Genomic DNA, 22116 nt, shown 5'->3' on the forward strand with positions numbered 1-22116 from the left:
TCTTTTTCCTCGTTATTAGTTTGTTTTATGATTGTAAAGAATTTTAAAGTGTATTAACTTTAATACAAGTTAGATAGAAAAACACGAAGGTTAAGGAAACAGACAAAAGTGAAAGTAAAACACTAGTCAGTAAGTGACTTCTCGATCAGTCGATGTCCTCAGAGTAACCGGATCGCTGTCACAGCTTTATATTTGTCAGGGTGAGGTCACTCAGTGTTACTGCTGAAATGCTGTTTAAGATTGTGGCACACCATCTCTGCCATTATAGATAAAACATGTTTGAAATGTAAACATTGAAACTACGAATGTATTAATGATTATGGTATTGCATATATGATATAATATTTTATCACTTACAAATGTAGGTTGGGACCAGTCGCCGAGATTGGATAATATGTTGACGGTGCGACCGTTGGGGCGAGCGCATTGTTCACTTCATTTTAAGACCCGCCTCTTCGAACCGCACGAGACATTTGGAACGTCTTAGACTGTGACGTCACATGACGTCGTACGTTAGCTGCATTTCCATAAACAAAGTTTAAAAAGTGCAAATATTTTAAAAAAGAACGTTTAATCTACTATCTGCATGCAATAGCCATTAATTAAGGTGAGTTTATTTTTTGTGAAATTTTAGTTGTTGTCACCGCGTGAACGAAGTTAGCAGCGAGAACAAGAAGCGATGCATTGTGGGTCAGAATTACTGCGGAAAAAAATTCTATTGAATGAATGTGCAGTAGTCCGAATTTTCTCTTCGCCCAGGCGTTGTCGTTAGAGCTCGCAGTGACGAGCGGCGCTTTGCGCCGCTCGCTGCGCTCGCTATAATAGCCCATTTGGAATATAACATCCTAAATTGGATTTAAATTCAAAGTGCAAAAAATAATTAAAAAAATGCTAGCTATAAATTAGAAGCCATAGTATGTAGGTCCCTGCTATGAATATTAAAAAACTTCAACTTTCGGTTATGGAATTTTTGTATTCATACTTTTTAGGAGACTGGTCCCTCAAAAGATCCTAAACTTTTGGGGAATCAATCTCATAAACTGTAGAATCAAAGAAAACATTGCCAAAAGTTATTGCTTTCTCTGTAATATATCTGTTTTTACAAATATTTATGGTCAGAAAAAAGTCTTCATTGTTTTCCCTCTGATTTATGATATATTCTAAATGGGATATTTAAGCGATTGATCCCAATCTTTAATAAAAGATTAAAAAAAAAAAACTAAATGAATTACATCAAAAACAAATGTCAATTGAAGGAATCAGCCTCATAAAGTCTGAATTTTTTCAACTCATCTGGTAAATGTTGCCAAAGAATGGGTGGACTTAATGCCCTATTTTGGATCTTTTTGCGACTACTCTACCAAGCTGTAAATGAAGTGAATCCAAAATGTATTACAAGCAATAGAAAGAGTTACGTATAAATGGTTATATTAGGTAGAACATTTGTACAAAAGCAATGCCCTGTTGCCATGAATCAAAATTGAAGCAAGGATACTTTAGTGTCGTCTTCCGGAATATGGCATGTACCCGGAGTGGTTTTTAGGTCACGTATTTAATATTAATAGGAGGCGGGCCTATCGATCGGCGTCATTGTTGACATCTCTCTCTATCTCCCTCTCTCTCTCTCTAGAAATTCGAATATGTGTATGGCATATTACAGTGATGTCAATATGAAATAAAAAAAAATGTGTGGACATGCAAAATTAAAACAATATTTTTAAAATTTGTTAAATTCTGAAAACTGCAACCAAACACGCTCAAAGACGTGATTTAGATCAAGGTCAGGTTGAAGAATACAATGTAAATGTTTTCGCGAGTACACTCGCAGGTGGACATCACGTGATGAATTGTAATATTTAATAGGTCAATCGAAGTCAAATCAAGGTTAACTCAGTCATAACAATGGAAACAAGAAGTTTGTTTTGAACATGTTTTTTGCTAAATTAAGTGTGAGCGCACGTTTGTCAGCTCTTCTCCTTTTAATATGACATTATTTTGTTCAATATACAACTACAGTTTTCTGAAGAACAGCCGACAAACATGCGCTGACTATGTATTCAGACGATGAAAAACGCGTGACCCTGATTATCTATTGATATTCAAGAAATCTTCAGGCACCATACCTTCGATATTTATTTAGTTTACCTCGAAAAGAGCATTTTAAATTCACATCTGTACCATGAATACACAGTTAAGATATCGGGGATTTATATGATGGAAAGAAATAAACATTTTATGAAACTTTAATTTACGGCATTTTTTCTGGCCAGTTAAGTCCACCTATTCTTTAGAGATTGCAAAGCTGCCAAATTTACTTATTTACCCACTTTTTAACCAGAGATCTTTATTTATTTACTAAAATATCCATGTTATCCTGACATTCCATAATATTTCAAAAAAATTCAAGAAAACAAATTTAAGTTATATTGTCTTGCAATTTTTTCGTATTTTACATGTCCTAGCAACTTGTAAGCATACTTTCATGTTTAAAATATGTCTTTGTTATGATCAGGCCTGTTGGTGTGATTATGTAATTTCCTTAAACATGTTAAAGCTATACAATGCTATCAAAAAATGTAACTGCTTGCGTTCTTGTATATTACTATATATATATATTAGAAATACTTCCCATTTTTAAGATAAAATCAACTTTGGACAATTTTTTAATTTAATTACGATATTGACTACATAAGGACTAAGGGTGCATGTATGTATAGAGAATAGAAAAAAAATAGTTATTATAAATTTGCCTTTAAGAAATGATGAAATAGTCTAAAAGTTTTGTTTCATATTTAAACTCTACACAACTTCTCTTAAAGCTTATACAATTCTTTTAAGGTGGCATTATGTATTTGTAAACCTTGGTAATGTACACTTCTCACTTCTGATTAGAAAATAGGTATGGGGTACTTATAAGGATATGAATTTACTAGGATGAATATGTTAAGTGTTTTCTCTTTCTATTTATTTTAGTGTGTCTGTATTTACTACACAAAGACATGCACTGTGTGCTACAAAGAACCTGTATTTTTATAAATAACAAGGAAGATCTGCCAACAAATTGTCTAATTTTTTTTTATAATTACACTTAAATCTTGACTGTTGTAGTGCTGAAACCAACATAGCCTATCAGGGTATCATAGGGCTGCTAAGTTAAATTTCTTCTTCCTTATGTGTAATGGTTTGGAATAATGGTATCACATAGGGTTCTTTTCCTTAATGCAGTTTTATTCAAAATCTTTTTGTCTCTTAATGTGTCATAAATGCTGCAGTCTGATGCACACTTTAAAATAGGTAGTTTAGCAAGGTGTTTCTGTCTGATTTATTAGTTTCTTTATAAGAATATGGAAGGTTTTCATGTGATCATTATAAACCTATGTTCTTTTCTAATCTTAGAAGTATTGAACATTGTTTGTAACAATTTTAAGTGGTATTATGCATACTTGTACATTACTTGTTTATCAGTCGATCCCTTCAATTCCTTATCAATGCATAAACTAAAGTTTGATATACTAGAACTCCTAGTGATATGAGATGCTAAAAATACCCTGCAGCATATAAGTGTACTAATGTAAAGTAATTAATTAAGTCTCGTAAAACGGGCCTTTATAGTTGTCAATGGGCAGGACATTAACTTGCTGGGAACCGCATGACACAGACATTCCACAACCAATACACAACCATGTGGAGTATTTAGATGGAACTCTGGTCACTCAACATGAGATCAAGGGACAAATTCTCTGTAGAACTTTATCTTAGATCCAAGTCCAATGACATGGGTCATTTGTAAGAGTGTAAGTATAAGATAACATGCTCTTTGATGTACTTGAAGATATTTAATCTCACTCAATGAAAAGGAAGGATGTTGCCTTATTTTTGGCCCTGCAGAATCCAGTGTATAGCAGAAGGCGTCTAAAGGAGTTTGTGATTTGAAGTGACAGAAGGTTAAACAGACAGATAAATGTAAACTGTATATATTTGAATGATGGGTGGTATGGTAGTATATGTTCTTCCGAGGATGACTCAGTACCTGTGAATTTCTTTCATTGGGGCGGATTGGTGGTAGGCACTTAATTAAAATGCAGATCAGGGGATTAATTCGGTGATCTCTGTGAGTCACCCTTATGTAAACACGAGAAGAAGACAGCACAGGTAAACATGATCTCAGTAGTATTAATTAGACGAGTGATTAAATGGTGCAAGTAATTATTTGATAAACGTAATAAAATGAGAGGTTTTTAATGCCCTTATTCTGTGACTTCACAGATGGAACTGTATGATTTGTCCTCTAACATGTTTAAAGTGAATAAATAAAGGGGGAAATTTGTCATATTAAATAACTATAAATGGATCCTAATTGAAGTATGTTTTTATGGATATGCAGTTTGTGATGTGACACTTTTGATATGTCCAATTGACAAGATGTATTTTGAATGTATAATTATACATGTATATATGCATGCAGATCTAAATTGAAATATGTTTTTTATGGTCATATATGCAGTTTGTGATATATAACACTTTTGATACATCCAATTAACAAGATGTATTAGTATTTTTTTAACTTAGAGGCAAATTTTTGTGTATTAAAAGTGTCTACTTGTGACCAGGATCTTGTTTAAAATGATTTTATGTATTTGATGATCATTATTTTTTATGAGTATCATCCAATGAAATGACTGAATCAGATAAATCTATGATAAACCTTAAGAGATAAAATTTGACACACGTTTTTCATGTAAAGATTTGATAAATCATAGATGTATTTCCTCACCCTGTCAGCTATATAATGTTTAGAATTGTAATCGCAACAGATAAGCCCAGGTCCCTTACATTGCCGCAGAGTCGACATTGCAGCTGAGCACAGAAACCATTGGATATAACATTGGTATTTCCTTGTAAATATAGATCGCATCCAGGTATAAACAGATTGGTTGTTGACTACCTGGAATTTACCTGTTTGTATACATGTATTGTGGATATTCATGGGTGTGTTAAAAACTCTTCAAGGACTGTTTTTGTAGAATTATATAAGATGGAGATATTTTAAGACATTGGATTGTCTGCATTTCTGTGTAAATTGTAAATGGAACAGTTTTTAAACCTAATGAATCTGTAGTGCATATATATTTAATACTAATTTATAGGTTCGTAGTATTTTGTTCTGTTAATATATGTGATAGAATCTCCTGATAATTTGATGTGATGTAGTGATAACTATTCTTAAGTACCCTAACTATGGCTTATGCAGCTGTTAATTCTAAACATATTAATGAAAGAATTATTTTTTTATGAAGTAGATTTTTCATTGACATTATATACATGTAGTGTGCAAGCCAGTCATCTGGGAATTGCAGTATTTAAAAAAAAAATACATGAGAATATGGCAGGAAAATTAGAGCAAAGAAAGACATGTTAACATAGTTATTAGTGCCATTTGCAGTTGTATTAATTAGTATCTCAAGTGGTCAAGAGTGTTATAAGGAAATGGTTTAGCAGGCAATTGATTTGGTTGAATGGGCTTAAAATTGTGATAATTCATGTACTTTACATGCAGTGTAATTTCACAAATATTTAGAATGTAATTTGGGAAAAATACATGTATTTATAAATGAAGCTACATATAAAAGGTCAACAACTTTGGTAGGCAATTTACTTAAACACTGTAACAGAACAAGTCCCTATATTTTTACGCATAAAGAAGGGATGAACATCATGATGAAAATAGCTTAGAAAAATGTAAAGGATGATGTGACATACGGCCCCCGGTAAATTGACAAAAAATTAAATATATAAATTTTACCCTTATTTTTGCATGCACTTAATCACTGACATGTTTACCCTCATAAAATACTACTTCTACCGAAAATAGAAACATAATTTGGAAGATATATGTCTTTATTTTGAGTAGGGGTACCATGTTTACATCCAATTCCCATTGAATTTTGGCCCCGCCCCACTCTTTGAAGCCCTTAAAATATACGAGCGCAAGTAGGTACATTTTTCTCCTATGGCTGGTCACTGTATTTTATTGAAATCTACCTATATGTGAAAGAAGAAAAATGTACCTAACTGCGCTCACATGTTGTTTTTAAAAAATTGTAAAATCTAGCCGGCCTCTCCCATTATGACCAGATCGTCGAAACCATTTTTTCTGACGTAAGAATAAATTCATATGCTAATCAAGGCTCTGGTGATACTTTCTAACTGACCAATCAGCTAAATGAGTTGCATTACTAATGAGTACCACAAAAATACTAAGGACATTTTATGCTTGGAAAAAAGGTTGTATTTTTTTACCTGCTTTCCGATAAACAATTTTTTATGCATTTGAGTCACAAATTAGACACGGATCTACACTTTCCCAGCTCACATTAACAAACAATTGATTTATAAATATACATAGTTCAAAGTTTGTAAAGCGTTTGATGGGCAATTCGCTAGGTCTACACGTATTCCCGAGAATCAGTGAATAGAAGTTTCATGTGCATTTCTTGACCAAAAATGGTAAACACTGAGGTTCCATGCGTATTATTTTGTTTTTGTATAACTAGTCTTGGCTGACCATTAAAAGTTTGAAATGTAGTAGAGATATTGTGTGAGTTGGCCTAAACCACGTGCCTGTGATGAAAAATAAACATGTAGTAAACCAGCATGTTTTGTCGTTCTGTCATCGGATTGGACAATTGTTCTCGGTAAGCGACTATGTGCGAAATAATAACAATAGCCATATAAGGTAGATTCCTCGGACATGCATATCCCTCTACTGTACTAAGACCCGCCTATTCTCTTTTCATAAAAGAACATATTGTCACAAACCAGGCCGAATTTTGCTGTCATAGGGTCTAAAAAATCATAGATAATGCAGTAATCCTTATAATTAAAAATGTGTCGGAACTATCTAAACTATTCAAAAGGCGTTGTATTTATTCACTCATGTTTGAAAACTATCAAAATCATTGTAGATTAAATATAATTCGTCGTAGAAAAAGGGGCCCCAGATAGCAGTTATGTCACATCATCCTTTGTTATATTTTACAATTATTTCCTCTTTGTAAGCTGTTGCTTTTTGTTCATTGAATGATTTGAATTGATTCAAATAGATTAATATAGAAATAGAAACATCTGTGAGAAAATTAATATTTCAGCTATGATAGTTTCCTTGATCTATTTACTAGTACATATGACTTTGACTTCATTTTTCCTTTTTGCATGTATTCATTATTGTATACAACAGAGGACCCCATTATATTTGTTTTAATTTTGCAGTACATGTATGTTAGGACTTGGATTAAAAGATGATTAATTTGAGTTTTTTGGTTACTTAAATTAATTTGAGTTTTTTGGTTACTTAGTTATACATAAATTGGAGCACTTGGTATTTTGCATAAACCTCATAAACTCAAATACATACACTGTTATTTCTTTTAAGTACATGTATATTAGAATTGTATGAATATTCTCTATGATAACATTGACTCAAGTCACTCAACCACCATACACTTATGGTCAATGTAATGCACTTATCGTTAATGTAATATATGTGCAATGTATGAGCTTATCTTCATTTTCAGATATAGATCTAAAAGTATTTTTATTGTCTTAATATCATTTAAAAATATTTAAACATATACTGGTACATGTACATATACTGATAAAATCAATTTCAAAAAAAAAAAATTCTAGTTATAATTTGATTCTGGGAAAGGGGGATGTGTATAGAAATTTTAAAAGTATTCATTTTGGATGCTGTACTGTCATTTAGACTCAAAGTGAGGACATATTGTATGTTTTAATCATTTCTGATAAAATCTTGAAATATTTCAGTCATGTAATTTACAATGTTATGCAACTTACACAGTAGTGCCCTATTAAAAAAAATCAGCATGCAGGACCAGGCAGGATATATCACACATTTATCTATGATTAGATATTACACACATTCCATTTTTTTTCCATCTTGTTAATCTATTCAATCTCACTGACCTAGTTTTCAATTCATTTCAGATAAAAATATACAAGACATGCTGAAGACGCCTAACATTAAATGATTACAGGAAGATGAAGTCATAATTTGAGATTTTAAAATTCCTCAAAAGTAATTCCTCCTTCCATTTAGGTAAGGGATTTCTTTATGTTAAGTAAACACGTATCAGGTTTCATTTACAGTTGGATAGATTTTTCACAAAAGTAATTTAACTGATCATTCAGCCATCACAGTGTTTTTTCCTTATAATAATAAACTTGCACCTGCTGTATAAAACGATGTCATGGATATTTATAAAAGAAGTTACTGTATTATAAGGAATTTTGTCAGTAAAGTAAGTGGGATTAAGATTTGAATTTCACTTACAATAATATTGTTAGATTGTTTAATCTCTTGATGTACTTCTGTCATATGATATCAAATGGACTGGTTTAAAGGGACAATATTATATTCCGCTGAGTATTGAACTTCCTCTTTTTCTAGATGGCTGGAGACGTGAAGAGGAAGGACAATGCCTGAGGAGACTCAGGGCCCCCACTTCCTTCCTGTGTTGGCAGTCTCGGGGGTTGGGCTGCTTCTCTCCATTTATATTCTAATTCTCTGTGTTTGTGGTAAAAAGTAAGTAATGACTTTTTGTTTGCAATTTCTTTGTAGAATAATTAAAAAAAATAAATTTATTAACTTAATACCAAGTCTAGCATTTATATAAAAACAATAAGAAAATGACTTTGTACAATGTATAAGAAGTGTATTTGTATGTTCTGTTCTGAACATGTATGTCTGCATGTATCTAAAATGATTTTGCTTGAGATTTTTACAGTTGGATATTTAACATTCAGTAATCTGTTTTGCTTAATATAAGTGTAAGTAGATAAACAGTATGTATATTATATAACATTTATGATGCTGTAACAATTTATATTGAAATATGATCATGTGGGCTTTGTAAATTCAGCTGCCAATAATAGATAAGAGATGGGGGGGGGGGGGGGAGTACAATAGACACTAGCTGAGTGTATTTTATTTAGTAAAGTATTATATAATTTTAAGTTCAACACAGATCGATATCTAACATTAGAGATATTTTGTAGTTTTATTAAAAAAATACAGTATTTTAATTTTTCATCATTTTAAAGTGTTTTTTAAATTGTAATATGTGCACCAATTGTAAAATTTAGATTTTTGAAGTACAATTTTGGACAATTATCAAATATGAAATAAGATAGAACATGACAAGAAAGATGTTTAAATATGAAATGTGTCTAGCTACCTGTATATACATGCTAAATAACCAAATTTGTACAAAAATCAATAGTTGAATTGAATATTTGTCATGTTTAAATTATGTATGTGGGTTTAGGTGTATATAAAATCATCAGCTGATCATAGAATATGACTGTTCCATCTGTACCTTAGTCATATTAGAGTTCATTAGGCATGTGTATTTCTTCTGGTCATCATTGATCAAACTAAATAAGTCGTTTGCCCTACTTTTTAAACATACATTTAGATACATGTATCTTAACACTAGATTTTTTCTTGAATCAAAAATAGTTTATTAAGGAAAAGAAATTTATTGTAGAATACTTTGAGACTAAGTTTTTTCAGAGTTAATAAAAAAAAAATATGACAGAGGAAAATTCAACTTTTTTTGAGAAATGAAAACAATTTGAAGAAAAATTTATTTCATCCTATCAACTTTTTATTTTAAAGTTTGCAAATTAAAAAAAAAGGATATTATATCTATTGTGCCAGATTTTTTTTTTTTTTGGTATCACGTTGAATAAAATTTTCATCTCTGATTTATGTATTGTACATGTATCTTTTGATGTAATTATACGTGACTTTTTTTTTATTTAAAAAAATATATATGTGATATTTCCTTTAAAATGAAATTCATCCTATAACTTACTAAATATTTGAGGTCTTGCATTTTAATTAATTTTAGTAAAGAAAAGAAGGAAGGAAATACAGAAGAGACAGCACAACTAAGAAATGGGACAGATTCACAGGTAGTATTTGTATATATTTATTGATTTTAACAGCTTTTAGATACTTATTTGCTAACAATGTTTTCTTTTTTCCATTTGGAATGAAAAAAATGCTTGTTTGTTTGATAAAATCTGAGGACACCAATCTAATTAAAATCAGATACTCCATGCCCTCCTTTGTTTTTTCTTGATGATCACTCCTTGTATGTACATGTAGCATCAATAGAAAAAAAGGGGGTGGATCAAGGAAATGATTTTAATCAGAATGCCTAGGATATGTAACTTTTAGATCATGTATGATATAAATTGCATATTTTGCAGGTGAATAGCATTGCAATAAATGTAGATGACAGTGTTACGGTTTTACAAGGTCCAACAGCTAATGGAAATAACAGGTACTTTCTGTCTTACATCATTTTGAAGAAATCTGTATTGGAAACTTTGTCTCTGAGTATCCAGCATTGGAACATTAGATATTTTTTACAAAAAGAAGTCTGTTAATTCTGGTGAAGAGAGAATCATAGAAAATGATAGATTCTAATTAGTACATGAACTATCATCTGATCCCGTAGTGTAGAAATCTAAAGTATATGTCATACAGTTGGAAATACCCATGCATCCCTGATTGGACCTAGATAACTAGTGTTCTTGGCCTTAAATAGACTGAACGTCTTCATCAAAGTTGTGAACAGTTTAATACTAACCAATTTAACAACACCAATAGTCCTCTAACCAATTTAACAAAACCAGTAGTCAAACTATTTTATATAACAACCCCACATGTTTTGTAACCAATTTATATAACAACCCCACTTGTCATCTAACCAATTTAACAAACCATTAGCCATACAGCCACTTTTAAGTTTTTCCCTATAGGCTACCTTGGTTTAGTTAAAGGATGTTACAGATTCAATAGAATATCAAATTTTGCAGCATATACATGTAATATGATTATAGAGAAATTGGATTCTGTTTTATGAAAAACATATATGAAAATATACAATGTGCCTGACATTGCCATTTAAGATGCTTACTAAGTTTTTTATGTCTGAAATATGAAATATCCCTGTATTTTCAAATGTAAATATGGATTTTTTTTTAAAAATCTGAGCTTTTTTTTGGTTGTTGGGTTGTTGTTGGGGGGGGGGGGGGGGGTTAAGGAATCTACAAAAACAAAACGTCTGAAGAAATAGATCTTTCAGAACATTATATTTTCCTTATATACATGACATTTCTAAAAGAGAAGAATCTCTTTAAACCTTTTTCTTTTAAATATAATTATAGATATAGTGGAGGAAGTCCTAAAGGTGGCTCCTCCCCTCACCCTCCAGGGACCAATCACAGAGAGCTGCCTCAGCCCCCTACCTCCAGTAGGAACACCATTGGAGGGAGGGCCAATCCATTCCAAGGTGATGCTAGAAATAAGAGAAACACAATAGGAGAGGCTGGACTGACAGAGGATCAGGATGATTATGACCACCTGATGCGACAAGGATTCCAGAAAAACAACCTGAGGAGGTCTAATTATGATCACATACAACTTGGGGAAGATGGTCAATTCCATGTTCAAGCTAGGAAGTCTGATGCTCCTGCAACAGAGGAAATGCCTGAGAATGACTATGCTGAAGTGGAGAGGGAGAATATCTATGAAGGTGTGAAAGACAAGCAGCCAGAAACAGAAACTAAGGTCCAGGCACCGGCTTCTTCACTGGTGAAGAAACCATATGATCCATATTCCAGTGTGAATGACGAGGAGGATGATTCTGGTGATCTGGAACCTGAAAAGAAACCATATGATCCATATTCAAAGTTGAAAGGTGATTCTAATTCTGGATCTTTTAAAAAGAAGACTGAGAATGAGGAAAATGTCAGAGCTAGCTCAAAGGTTAAAAAAAAGGAATATGATCCATACTCTAGTGTGAAGGATGGGGACTCAAATTCAGGCTCTTTTACTGCAAAACCTTATGATCCATATGCTCGTGTGAAAGATGACAAAGATGAATCTAGTGGAGGGACATTCAAGGACATAGATCCTTATTCTACTGTTAAAGAAGAGAGGACACCAAGGGGTAAGGGTAAAGATGACCCCTATACTAAGGTCAAGGATATGGCAAGAAATGACTCATCTGTTGATGATAATGAAGACCCGTATAATAAGGTTGTAGATGATCCTTACAATAAAGTGAAAGGTGATGATCCTTACAATAAAGTGAAAGGTGATGATCCTTATAACAAGGTAAAGGAGGATGATCCTTATAACACTGTCAAAGGTGATGATCCATACAACAAAGTGAAGGATGAAGAGCCAGAAGATCCTTATAATAGTGTTGATGAAGACGAAGGATCTCCTGAAGGTGCAGAAGGTCAGACTCATGATCGCCCTACATCTTATCAGTATTCCACAGTCAACAAAGTTAATCAAGAACTGAAAGGAGAAGGTTTTAGTGTGGTGGGGGAGTATGCACAGGTTATAAAGAACAAGGACTCTGAAGCTAATGCTAACAGACCCCTTCCCACCCCGGCAGCTAATCTTACTAACAGGGAGACAGACCCTTATCAGTTGCCTCCAGAACCACCCAGGCGGTACCAGGAGGATTACAGTGAAGAGGGAAGTCAGTCAGGGATGTCTCATTCTACAAATAATCACCCTACTGTTATGACAGGTGGGGCCACAGGTGGAGCCACAGGTGGCAATGAAGCAACTGCTGGTACCGTGGCTCCAGCAGCAACAAACAACTCAGGCAGCATAGCAACAGGTAATTAATAAACTACAATTTACAGTTTAATAAATTTAGGACAGTTGAATGGAGTTTTGAGAGAATTGAAAATTACAGTTTTTCAATAATTTTTCCCTTCTTTCAGACAATTAAGTTTCATTAGGGCCCCATATTGAAATGTGGAGCCCTATAGGGGTTACATTGGGCATCTGTCTGTCAAACTCAGATAATAGTTCAAAAATAAATACAAGTGATTTTTCCATACCACCTACCTGATGTGGTATATTTTGTTCTAAACATTAATGTATTAAAAAACTTTCCTATGACTCGGTTTTAAGTGAGGTCCTCTCGGACTGTGTTGTAGGAAAGTTAGACATTTTATCTCTCATCTATAATCCTGCTTACAGAACCTACAAAGCGTAAGGAGCCACCATACCACAAACTGACTGCCCGGGAGTCCATGGCTAGCATCAATGCCAGGCGGGCCCTCAACACTTATGAAGAGGTTCCTGATAAAGAGAATATGTATGCTACGGTATGTTGGGGAAAAAGTATGACATTATTTGTTATCTTGAATTTGAAAAAATTAAAAGTTTAGTGGTCCCTAAAAATAAGAAGGTTCATAAAGGGACTATTTTGACCCTGCACAATTTTTAAAAGGTCAAAACTGTTTAATTTGGCTACATAACTATCTTGAAATATTGAAAAATTTCCTTCCCAGGATTGTTGTTTAAACATCGGGTGTGCATGATTGTTTCCATTTCATCAAATTTTCAATTTTTTACATAGAGACCTGTTAGCTAATTGAAATGCTATACCAAGTTTTTCTTATGTCAACACTTTTATGTAATTTGTTTTAAAATTGATATTTGTTTATAACACCATTATCCCTTAATGAATTCTCGGGGGAAAAAATATTTGTATCATAAATAAATAAGGTCTCTTCTTTATCTTAGTGTAAAAGATTACATATTGGGGTAAGTTGACTGTTGATTATTTTGTAAATTGACAGACTGTTTTGTGCACAAAATAAACCTTGATCTTCATTATATAAAGGAAATATTTATCTTTATGTCAATATTTACTGTCATTTTATTACATAACTCCTTATTTAAAATGAGATGTGTTTGATAAACACTGATTGCCTCTTTATGAAAGTTAATGGACATGGTTAAAGTTTTTCAAAAGATCAAACTCCAATGTTAAAGTCATGAAGTAAAAAATGTTGAAACCCAAAGGAATGTCTCGTCACAAGGAATACACAAGTGAAATATGAAAACCTGAGCTCTATCTGTTCAAAAGTTATGGGCAAGGTTAAAGTTCTTCAAAAGTAGGTCAAACTAAAAGATCAAGGTCTAGAGGTAAAAAATAATATTTAAACAAAGGTCTTGTTTCAAGAAATAATGATTTATAACATGAAAGCCCTAGCCCAATCCAATCAAAAGTTATGGGTAATGTTAAATTTTTTTCAGCTGTAGGTCCAAGGTCAAGGTTATGAGGTCATAATGTTGATACCCAAGGAAATGTGTCATAGGGAATACACATGTGAAATATGAAAGTACTAACACCCAGCTGTTTAAAAGATATGGGCAAGGTTAAAATATTTTCAAAAATAGGTAAAACTCCAAGGTCTAGTTCACAAGGTCAAAAATGTTGGTACTCAAAGAGAGGTCTTGTCAAATTAAATAGACATTTGAAATATGAAAGCCCCAACACCAACCATTCAAAAGTTGTTGGCAAGGTTAACATTTTTCAAAAGTAGGTCAAATGCCAAGGTCAAGGTCACGAGGTCAAAAACTGTGGTACTCGAATAAAAGAAATTCACACATGAAATGTGAAAGCGCTAACACCAACCATTCAAATGGGCAAGTGTAAAGTTTTTGTGGACAAACAGACGGACAGCCCAGACCAAAATTATATGCCTCCATAACTTCAATTATTGGGGGGGGGGATTAAAGAAAACATGCATTTTGAGTGTTAAGGCCATGCAAAATATAATGCCTCAGCTGTAAACAAGTAAATAAATCAAAACATAGGTCAAAACATGGTGAAACAAAATTGGCATTATTATCCAGTGGGAAAAAATGTAAATATGTGTATAAACTTGAAGTATCATTTTTTGCTTTGCACTGTGTCATAATCACATGAGGTGTGCATTTAAATTTTCATATCCTTGTACATTCAATTTAGAATTGAGAAAATTTGATAGCAAACAAAATGCTGGCATTTTCCAAACTTTTGGCTTTTTTATGGAGTACCAGAGTATGTTTCGCTAAAATTATGTAATTTTTAAAAAAAAAAAAAAAGGTTTAGCCTTGTTAGGTCTAGTAAAAGTACTCATGATACCAGACATTTGTCTACATGTAGTAGGAAAACAATCATGAACTGGTAGACTTGGATCACACAATGCTTTACTGAATAAAAATGTTTGAAGCAGAATTTTAATTTCCAGTGAAGATTTTTTTATTTGACAAAAATGCTATAAAAAGAATCCAGTTTCTGCAGGAAGAAAGACAACTCTTAGTGCTTCCTCTATTTCAGGTGGAGGGAGGATCTGGGGATGGAGTAGTGACTTCCAGGGGTGCAGCACAGAACAGCCTAAGACCAATAAGACAGGAACTGTATGAAGAAATTCCTAGTAAGAAAAAAAAAACCTATCAGTTTTCGTATCAAATTTAGACAATGTACATATATAATCCCTGAAAAACAAGTTGGCTTATTTAATATATGTTAATTTAATCATAGACAAAACTTAAACGTTTATCTGTATATGTGTATTTAGTACAAGATGATATTACCTAGCATTAATTTTATTCAATATGCATAGACTCTCAAAATATAAAGATTTTTAGTTAAGAATACTCAAAAATGCTTCCATATGAATCAAAATATTATAGAAAAGTATACTAGTATTATTTGTACATGTATTCATGGTTCTTATGTTAATTGTAGATGGGGATCAGCTTCCAGCGCCTGCCCCTCCCTCCCTGGACACCCTTCACCTGATGACTGAGGGTAAATCTAGACTGTCGGGTGATACAGATGGCAGTAACCGTTCATCTTATTCAGAAAGCCAGAAATCACCAGGGGGTACCACCAGTCCTCGGTATTCCACAGGTTCCACAGAAGCTGTATCCACTGGCATGGTGAATCCAGCATTCGATGGCGACCCAGATTCCATGGGGATATCACTGGACCCAAATTATACAACAGTGAGGGACTGCATTCCTGATAGACAAGTGGAGGGTGATCCTAATTATGAGAGTGTGGAGGAGGTCAAATCTAAAGTACAAGAAGTGGAAGAGGAGAAACAGAGGCAGGCCATGAGGGAGCGCAAGAAACGTTTACATGTGTACGAGGAGGTGAGGGAAGGGGAGACAAATCCTGTGAAGGAGCGGGTGTTAAGGGGACACATGTATGAGGACTTGGATGGTGTCAAAACACAGAAACAACAGCTCAGTAAAAAAGAGGAGGATAGTAATGATTCTGATGTGTGGAAGAGAAGATCTGATGTATTCAGTGAAAAATTGTAACTGCCATGCTCTAAATCTTAACTCTTGTCTTTAAATATCAATGAAAATCAATTGTTTTTTGTACATTTTTTTGTTCAGTTGTGATATCCTTCGTAATGTCTTTTTACTTTGTACTGTTTTACAATTTTTATATTTTACTTTTGTTAAACATACAGTATGTGTAATTTCTGCATCATAATATAAAACAGCTGGTATCCAACTCAATTGATACACCAAGAATATTGTTTTCAAAGTATTCCTGATTTTTTTTTAAGTCTACTTACTTGTATCTTTTCTTGTTTTAATTTTAAAATTTTCTGGTGCAAAATAGAAATAATTGACTTTTATCACTACATGCAATATGATTTATCTGTAATAGGTCTTTCAGTAAAAATAACATACAGTGAAATTTGTTCACACTATAGGTTGACCGTGCATGGCAAGATGAATTTTTAATTGAAAAGTACCATCACCAAATTGAAGGGGTAGCAGTACTTATAAAAATTTAAGAATATATGACACTCAGAATTTGCTTCTGGTTTAAATAAACCAGTATTAAAAACTTTGAATTCTCTGGTGCAAATTTATATATAGTCATATATCAATAATTTTGAGGAAGGACTACTTAAAGATACATACCGGGTACTTCATTTCAAAAGAAAAATGAGCATTTCAGTTGTATCATCTTAGGAAATTAAAAATTAGAATATCATGATTTTAACACAAAACAACATTTTAATATTATTTACTTATATCTTTAACAATGATTTTTCAAAATTAAGAATCATCTGATTGAGCTCATCTTCAGTTTACTTTGTATGATAGAGACATACTTTATGTTATGCATGAAATATATTTCCTACAAAGAGACCAAAGACTTTAACCCATTCTGAAAACACATACATGTATACATATATATATCGTTACTTTGTTTTCATTATTTGTTAAAAATTCTTGTTACTTTCATATTTTGAGACATTACATTATTTCAGGAAAAATCATTTTAGGAAAAAAAAATTGTCAAACATAAAATATCATATGATGGATAAATGTTCTTAAACTTGTTGAAATCCAAGTGCACATGTACTGATTGAATTAGATTGTATTAATTCAATGCTACAAATAACTATTTGACTGATGTTACATGTATTTAGTTATACCTATGTATTCCAGTATTTGCACATATTTGTAATTTCCTGACTAGTGATCCAGTTGCTTAAATAATTATTGAAGTAAGTATTATAAAAAAAATATATTAAGTAATCTTAAAAAAATTATGTTTCACATATCATAAATTAGACTTTACCCCATGAATTATCATTCAGACAGGTATAAATTTAATAAAAGAAAATCAGTTTATTCTTGGTATATATACAATGTATATATTATCCAAATTTATACATTTTGAATTGTTAACTTGTATGCCTTGGCTATGGATATTCTGCTAAATTAATTTTCCTCATTTAATCCCCCCCACCCCACCCCAGATTGCATTGGTCAGTGATTAAGGGTTATTTATTTTAACAAACAATACATTTTACTTTGTAAAAACCTTCATAAGCCCTGGGTAATTTTATTTTTCATATTTACAACTTGTAGTAAAAATTTAGTTGTAGAATTGCCCTTCTTAAACATCAGCTTTTTATAATTCAAAAGACTTATTTATTCAGAACTACTATCGCAAAATAGGACTTACGTGTTGTGAAGTACAGTGTAAAAACATGAAATAAAATTCAAAATATATTATGTGTATATTGTTCGTTATTTAAACATAAAGTGTAAGATTCACAGACTCAAATCTTTATTATTATTTTATTTTGATTTTTTTTTTTTTTTTTTTTTTAGATGTTTCTGATAAGGTAGTTTTGTAGGTCATTTGAGCCACTCGAGTTACCTTTGACCATCTGCTTTGTCTGTCATCATACATTACATTGTAGTTTTAAACTTTTGATAATTTCAGTTTCATCTCTGGAACAGTGAACCAATTTAAAGCAATTTTGATATCTATTGGTACATGTGTGAACGAAAATTGTGAATTTCATGGTCTTTGTGCCCATGGTACCTGAAGGGTAATATATTTTCCAGTATTCCTCTTCTTTACTCTTGGACATTAAGCAGTCAAACTGCTGGTATGATTATTTAAAAAAAGTAATGAGTCCTTTACAAAAGTCTGAAATTTATGACCCCTGTGGTCAGACTCCAAGGTAGAGTTAAGTTGTTCTTTGAACATGCATTATAGCTTAACTTTTTTTTCTTACGGACACCAAGCAGGCAAACTGTTTTGCATGATCAAAATACTCAAACTTTTACCAAAACTATAATCTTCAGTCATGGATATCTAGCTATCTGTGTACATGATCAAATAGAGGAATCATTTTACACTGTATTTTATACTTTTAAATTGTTCGGTATTTTTTCACTTAAGAATTAATTCTGAACGCGAAGACTGCAATGGTTTCATTGATACTTAGTGGACAGCAAAAACAATGGATAATCTTTAGAACAAGATATGCTGCACAAATAACCATATGTTTGTTTGCTCTAATCCGACGAACATTCATTATTAATTACAAAACTAGATGCTGTCATAAGATGGTAATACCCGTACGTACGTAAGTGTTTGCCTCGAAATGTATGCTAGCTAACTTGTACCTGCAGAGCAGCGAAGAAGCCATAAAAGTTATTTAATAATTTACATAAAACGTGTTTACAGGTGTCAAAATGAGAATAAAATGCACATGTGAGCATATGTTTTCATATTTGGGTAACCAGGGAAAAAACATTCTATTTACGCAAAATATAAAATTTATGTCATTAAAAGGCAATATGGGTAAAATAATATGAATTGTAAATGGTTATATATCTATCGCTTGAAAAGGGTCAAAGATTATTGGATGCTATGTGCAATCACTTAGAAGGCCAATCCTATATTTGACCAAGTCCTTGGAGTCATCCCCACTTTTTGGAACTGGAAGTAATCAAATAGTTTTAATTAAAATTGAAAGCTCCTAAACCATATTATGACGCATTCAATGCTATATGGTCATGAATCTACCAAAGGTCATCCCTACCCTCTGAAACTGGAAATAATTATATATCATATAAAAGCATCATTTTTTTTTTTGCCCCCCCCCCCCCCAATTTGCTCCTCGGGTGAAAATGAAAATTACAAAACCTTATTGAGCATCTTTAGGACAACACCAAGCATATTCCAAAATTTGATTTGGCTACTGCAAAAAATATAAGAGGACTTCAGGGATTCAGGTTTTTGTAGAAAAACATCTTTTTTTAACCCCCCCCCCCATTTGAACAAAGAAATTCCAAACCTCGTTGTAAATCTACAAGACACTCCCAGATGTTGAATGGGCTACTGGGAAAAATATTAGAGGAGTTCAAGGAACCAGGATTTTGTAGAAAAACGTCGTTTTTAACCCCCAATCGCCCCTTATATATGCTAGGGTGAAAATTGAAATTCCAAAACCTTAGTGCACATCTACAGGACACTCCTGATTATTTCAAAAGATTAAAGAGCTACTGCGGTAAATGTAAGAGGAGTTTATGGAACCAGGTATTGTAGAGAAACATCGTTTTTTGACGCCCAATTCTCCTCTAAGGTGAAAATCGAAATTCAAAAACCTTATTGTACATTTACAGGACACTCCCAATCATATTCCAGAATATGAATGGGTAACTGCGAAAATTGTAAGGGAAGTTCAGGGAACCAGGTTTTTGTAGAAAGACATCATTTTTGATTCCGTTTAGCCCCTAGGGTGAAAATGAAAATTTCACAATCTTTTTGTCCATGCACTGGGCACCATCAATCGTATTTCAAAAGATGAGTTGGCTACTGCTTAGAATGCAGGAGAAGTTTAAGGAAGAAGATAGTGTGACAGACGACGGACGGAACAGGATAACAACAATATAGCCGTATTTTCTCTAGAAAGTGTGGGTACAAAAATGTTCGTTTTTCGACCCCCATTCGACACCTACACTTGTAGGTGGAAATGAGAATTCCAAAATATTGTTGTACATCATGATCTGCAGGACACCCTAATTTATCTTGCAAAAGGTGAAATGGCTATAGTGCGTAAAATGTAACAGAACTTTTGGGAACCAGGTTTTTGCCGGTAAAATAAAAAGTAGTTTTTGACCCCCATTTGGCCCTTGGGGTGAAAATGAAAATTCTGAAACCCTTTGCACATCTACAGAACAACCCAAATAATCTTGCAAAAGATAAGAGGGCTACTGTGTAAGATGTATGAGGAGTTCTGAGAAGCAGGTTTTTGTCATTAAAATAAAAAAAGTTCATTTTTCGACCCCCATGTAAACCTCGTGGTGAAAATGAAAATTCCGAAACATTATTGCTCATCTGTAGGACACCCCAATCATCTTTCAAAAGATTAAATCGCTACTGTGTAAAATGTATGAGAAGTTTTGGAAATGAGGTTTTTGTAAAATAAAAAAAGATACTGTTTTTTTTTTTTTTACCACAATTTGTCCCCAGCGTGAAAATGAAAATTCCGAAATATTATTGAATAACTACAGGGCACACCACCAGTTACCTTCCAAAAGATGACTTGGCTACTGGGTAAAATGCATGAGGAGTTCTGAGAACCAGATTTCTGTAAGAAAGTCGATTTTGAACCCACATTTGACTCCCAGGGTGAAATTGAAAATTCGGAAACTTTATTGCACATCTACTGGACATCACCAATCATCTTCTTCCAAAAAATGATTTGACTACTGCATAAAATGTAAGTTTCGGGAACAGGTTTTTGTAGGAAAAAACATTGTTTTTCGACTACCATTTTGCCCCAGGATGAAAATGAAAACTCTGAAACCTTATTACAAATCTACAGGACACTTACTATCACAGTCCACAAGATGAATTGGTTACTGCTTAAAAATTGTAAGAGGAGTTTGAGGAAGAAGAGAGTTTGACAGACGGACGGTTGGAATAGGATAACAACAATATACCCGAACTTAAAAAGTGCGGGTATAAAAACGATGACAATTCAATTACTATTTATATGGTACGAAAGCCTAGAAGGGTCAAATAAGGAAAATGAAAAAAATAATAAAAGTCGTTATTACGACTTTCTTAAGTCGTAATAACGACTTTTTATCTCGTTATTACGACTTTCTTAAGTCGTAATAACGACTTTTTAACTCATTATTACGACTTAATAAAGTCGTAATAACAACTTTTTATCTCGTAATAACGACGTCGACTTTTTTCTTGTAATTACGTTTTTCTTTTGTCGTAATAACGACTTTTTATCTCGTTATTACGACTTCTTAGCTCACCTGAGCTGAAAGCTCAAGTGAGCTTTTCTGATCACCCGTTGTCCGTCGTCCGTCCGTCCGTCTAGCTGTCCGTCCGTCTGTAAACTTTTCATATTTTCAACTTCTTCTCAAGAACCACTGGGCCAATTTTAACCAAACTTGGTACAAAGTATCCTTGGGTAAAGGGGAGTTTAAATTGTTGAAATAAAGGGCCAAGTCCCCTTACAAGGGGAGATAATCAAGAAATGACAAAAATAGGGTGGGGTCATTAAAAAATCTTCTTCTCAAGAACCACTGGGCCAGAAAAGCTAAAACTTATGTGGAAGCATCCTGGGATAGTGTAGATTCTAAATTGTTCAAATCATGACCCCCGGGGGTAGGGCGGAGCCACAATAGGGAAACCAGGTTTTACATTGAAATATATAGGAAAAATCTTTAAAAATCTTCTTCTGAAGAACCACTCGACCAAAAAAGCTGAAACTTATGTGGAAGCATCGTAAGGTAGTGTAGATTCTAAATTGTTCAAATCATGACCCCGGGGGTAGGGCGGGGCCACAATAGGGAATCCAAGTTTTACATTGAAATAAATAGGAAATTCTTCTCAAGAACCACTGGGCCAGAAA

General features: G+C 33.1%; 1 protein-coding gene across 1 annotated transcript; it reads left to right on the forward strand.

Moving 5' to 3' along the window:
* Window positions 1-8020: 8020 nt before the first annotated feature.
* Window positions 8021-17999, forward strand: LOC133190329 (dentin sialophosphoprotein-like). Its single transcript, XM_061325893.1, has 8 exons — window positions 8021-8119; window positions 8471-8605; window positions 9936-9999; window positions 10300-10373; window positions 11263-12734; window positions 13103-13230; window positions 15237-15333; window positions 15648-17999. The coding sequence occupies exons 2-8, from the start codon at window positions 8499-8501 to the stop codon at window positions 16226-16228; spliced, it is 2523 nt and encodes an 840-aa protein (XP_061181877.1). The 5' UTR covers window positions 8021-8119; window positions 8471-8498; the 3' UTR covers window positions 16229-17999.
* Window positions 18000-22116: the final 4117 nt, after the last annotated feature.

The sequence above is a fragment of the Saccostrea echinata genome, unplaced genomic scaffold (genome assembly GCF_033153115.1).
Source record: "Saccostrea echinata isolate AGI-Se365-2 ecotype Australia unplaced genomic scaffold, CSIRO_AGI_Sech_v1 ptg000001l, whole genome shotgun sequence".
NCBI classification, from domain to species: Eukaryota; Metazoa; Mollusca; class Bivalvia; order Ostreida; family Ostreidae; genus Saccostrea; species Saccostrea echinata.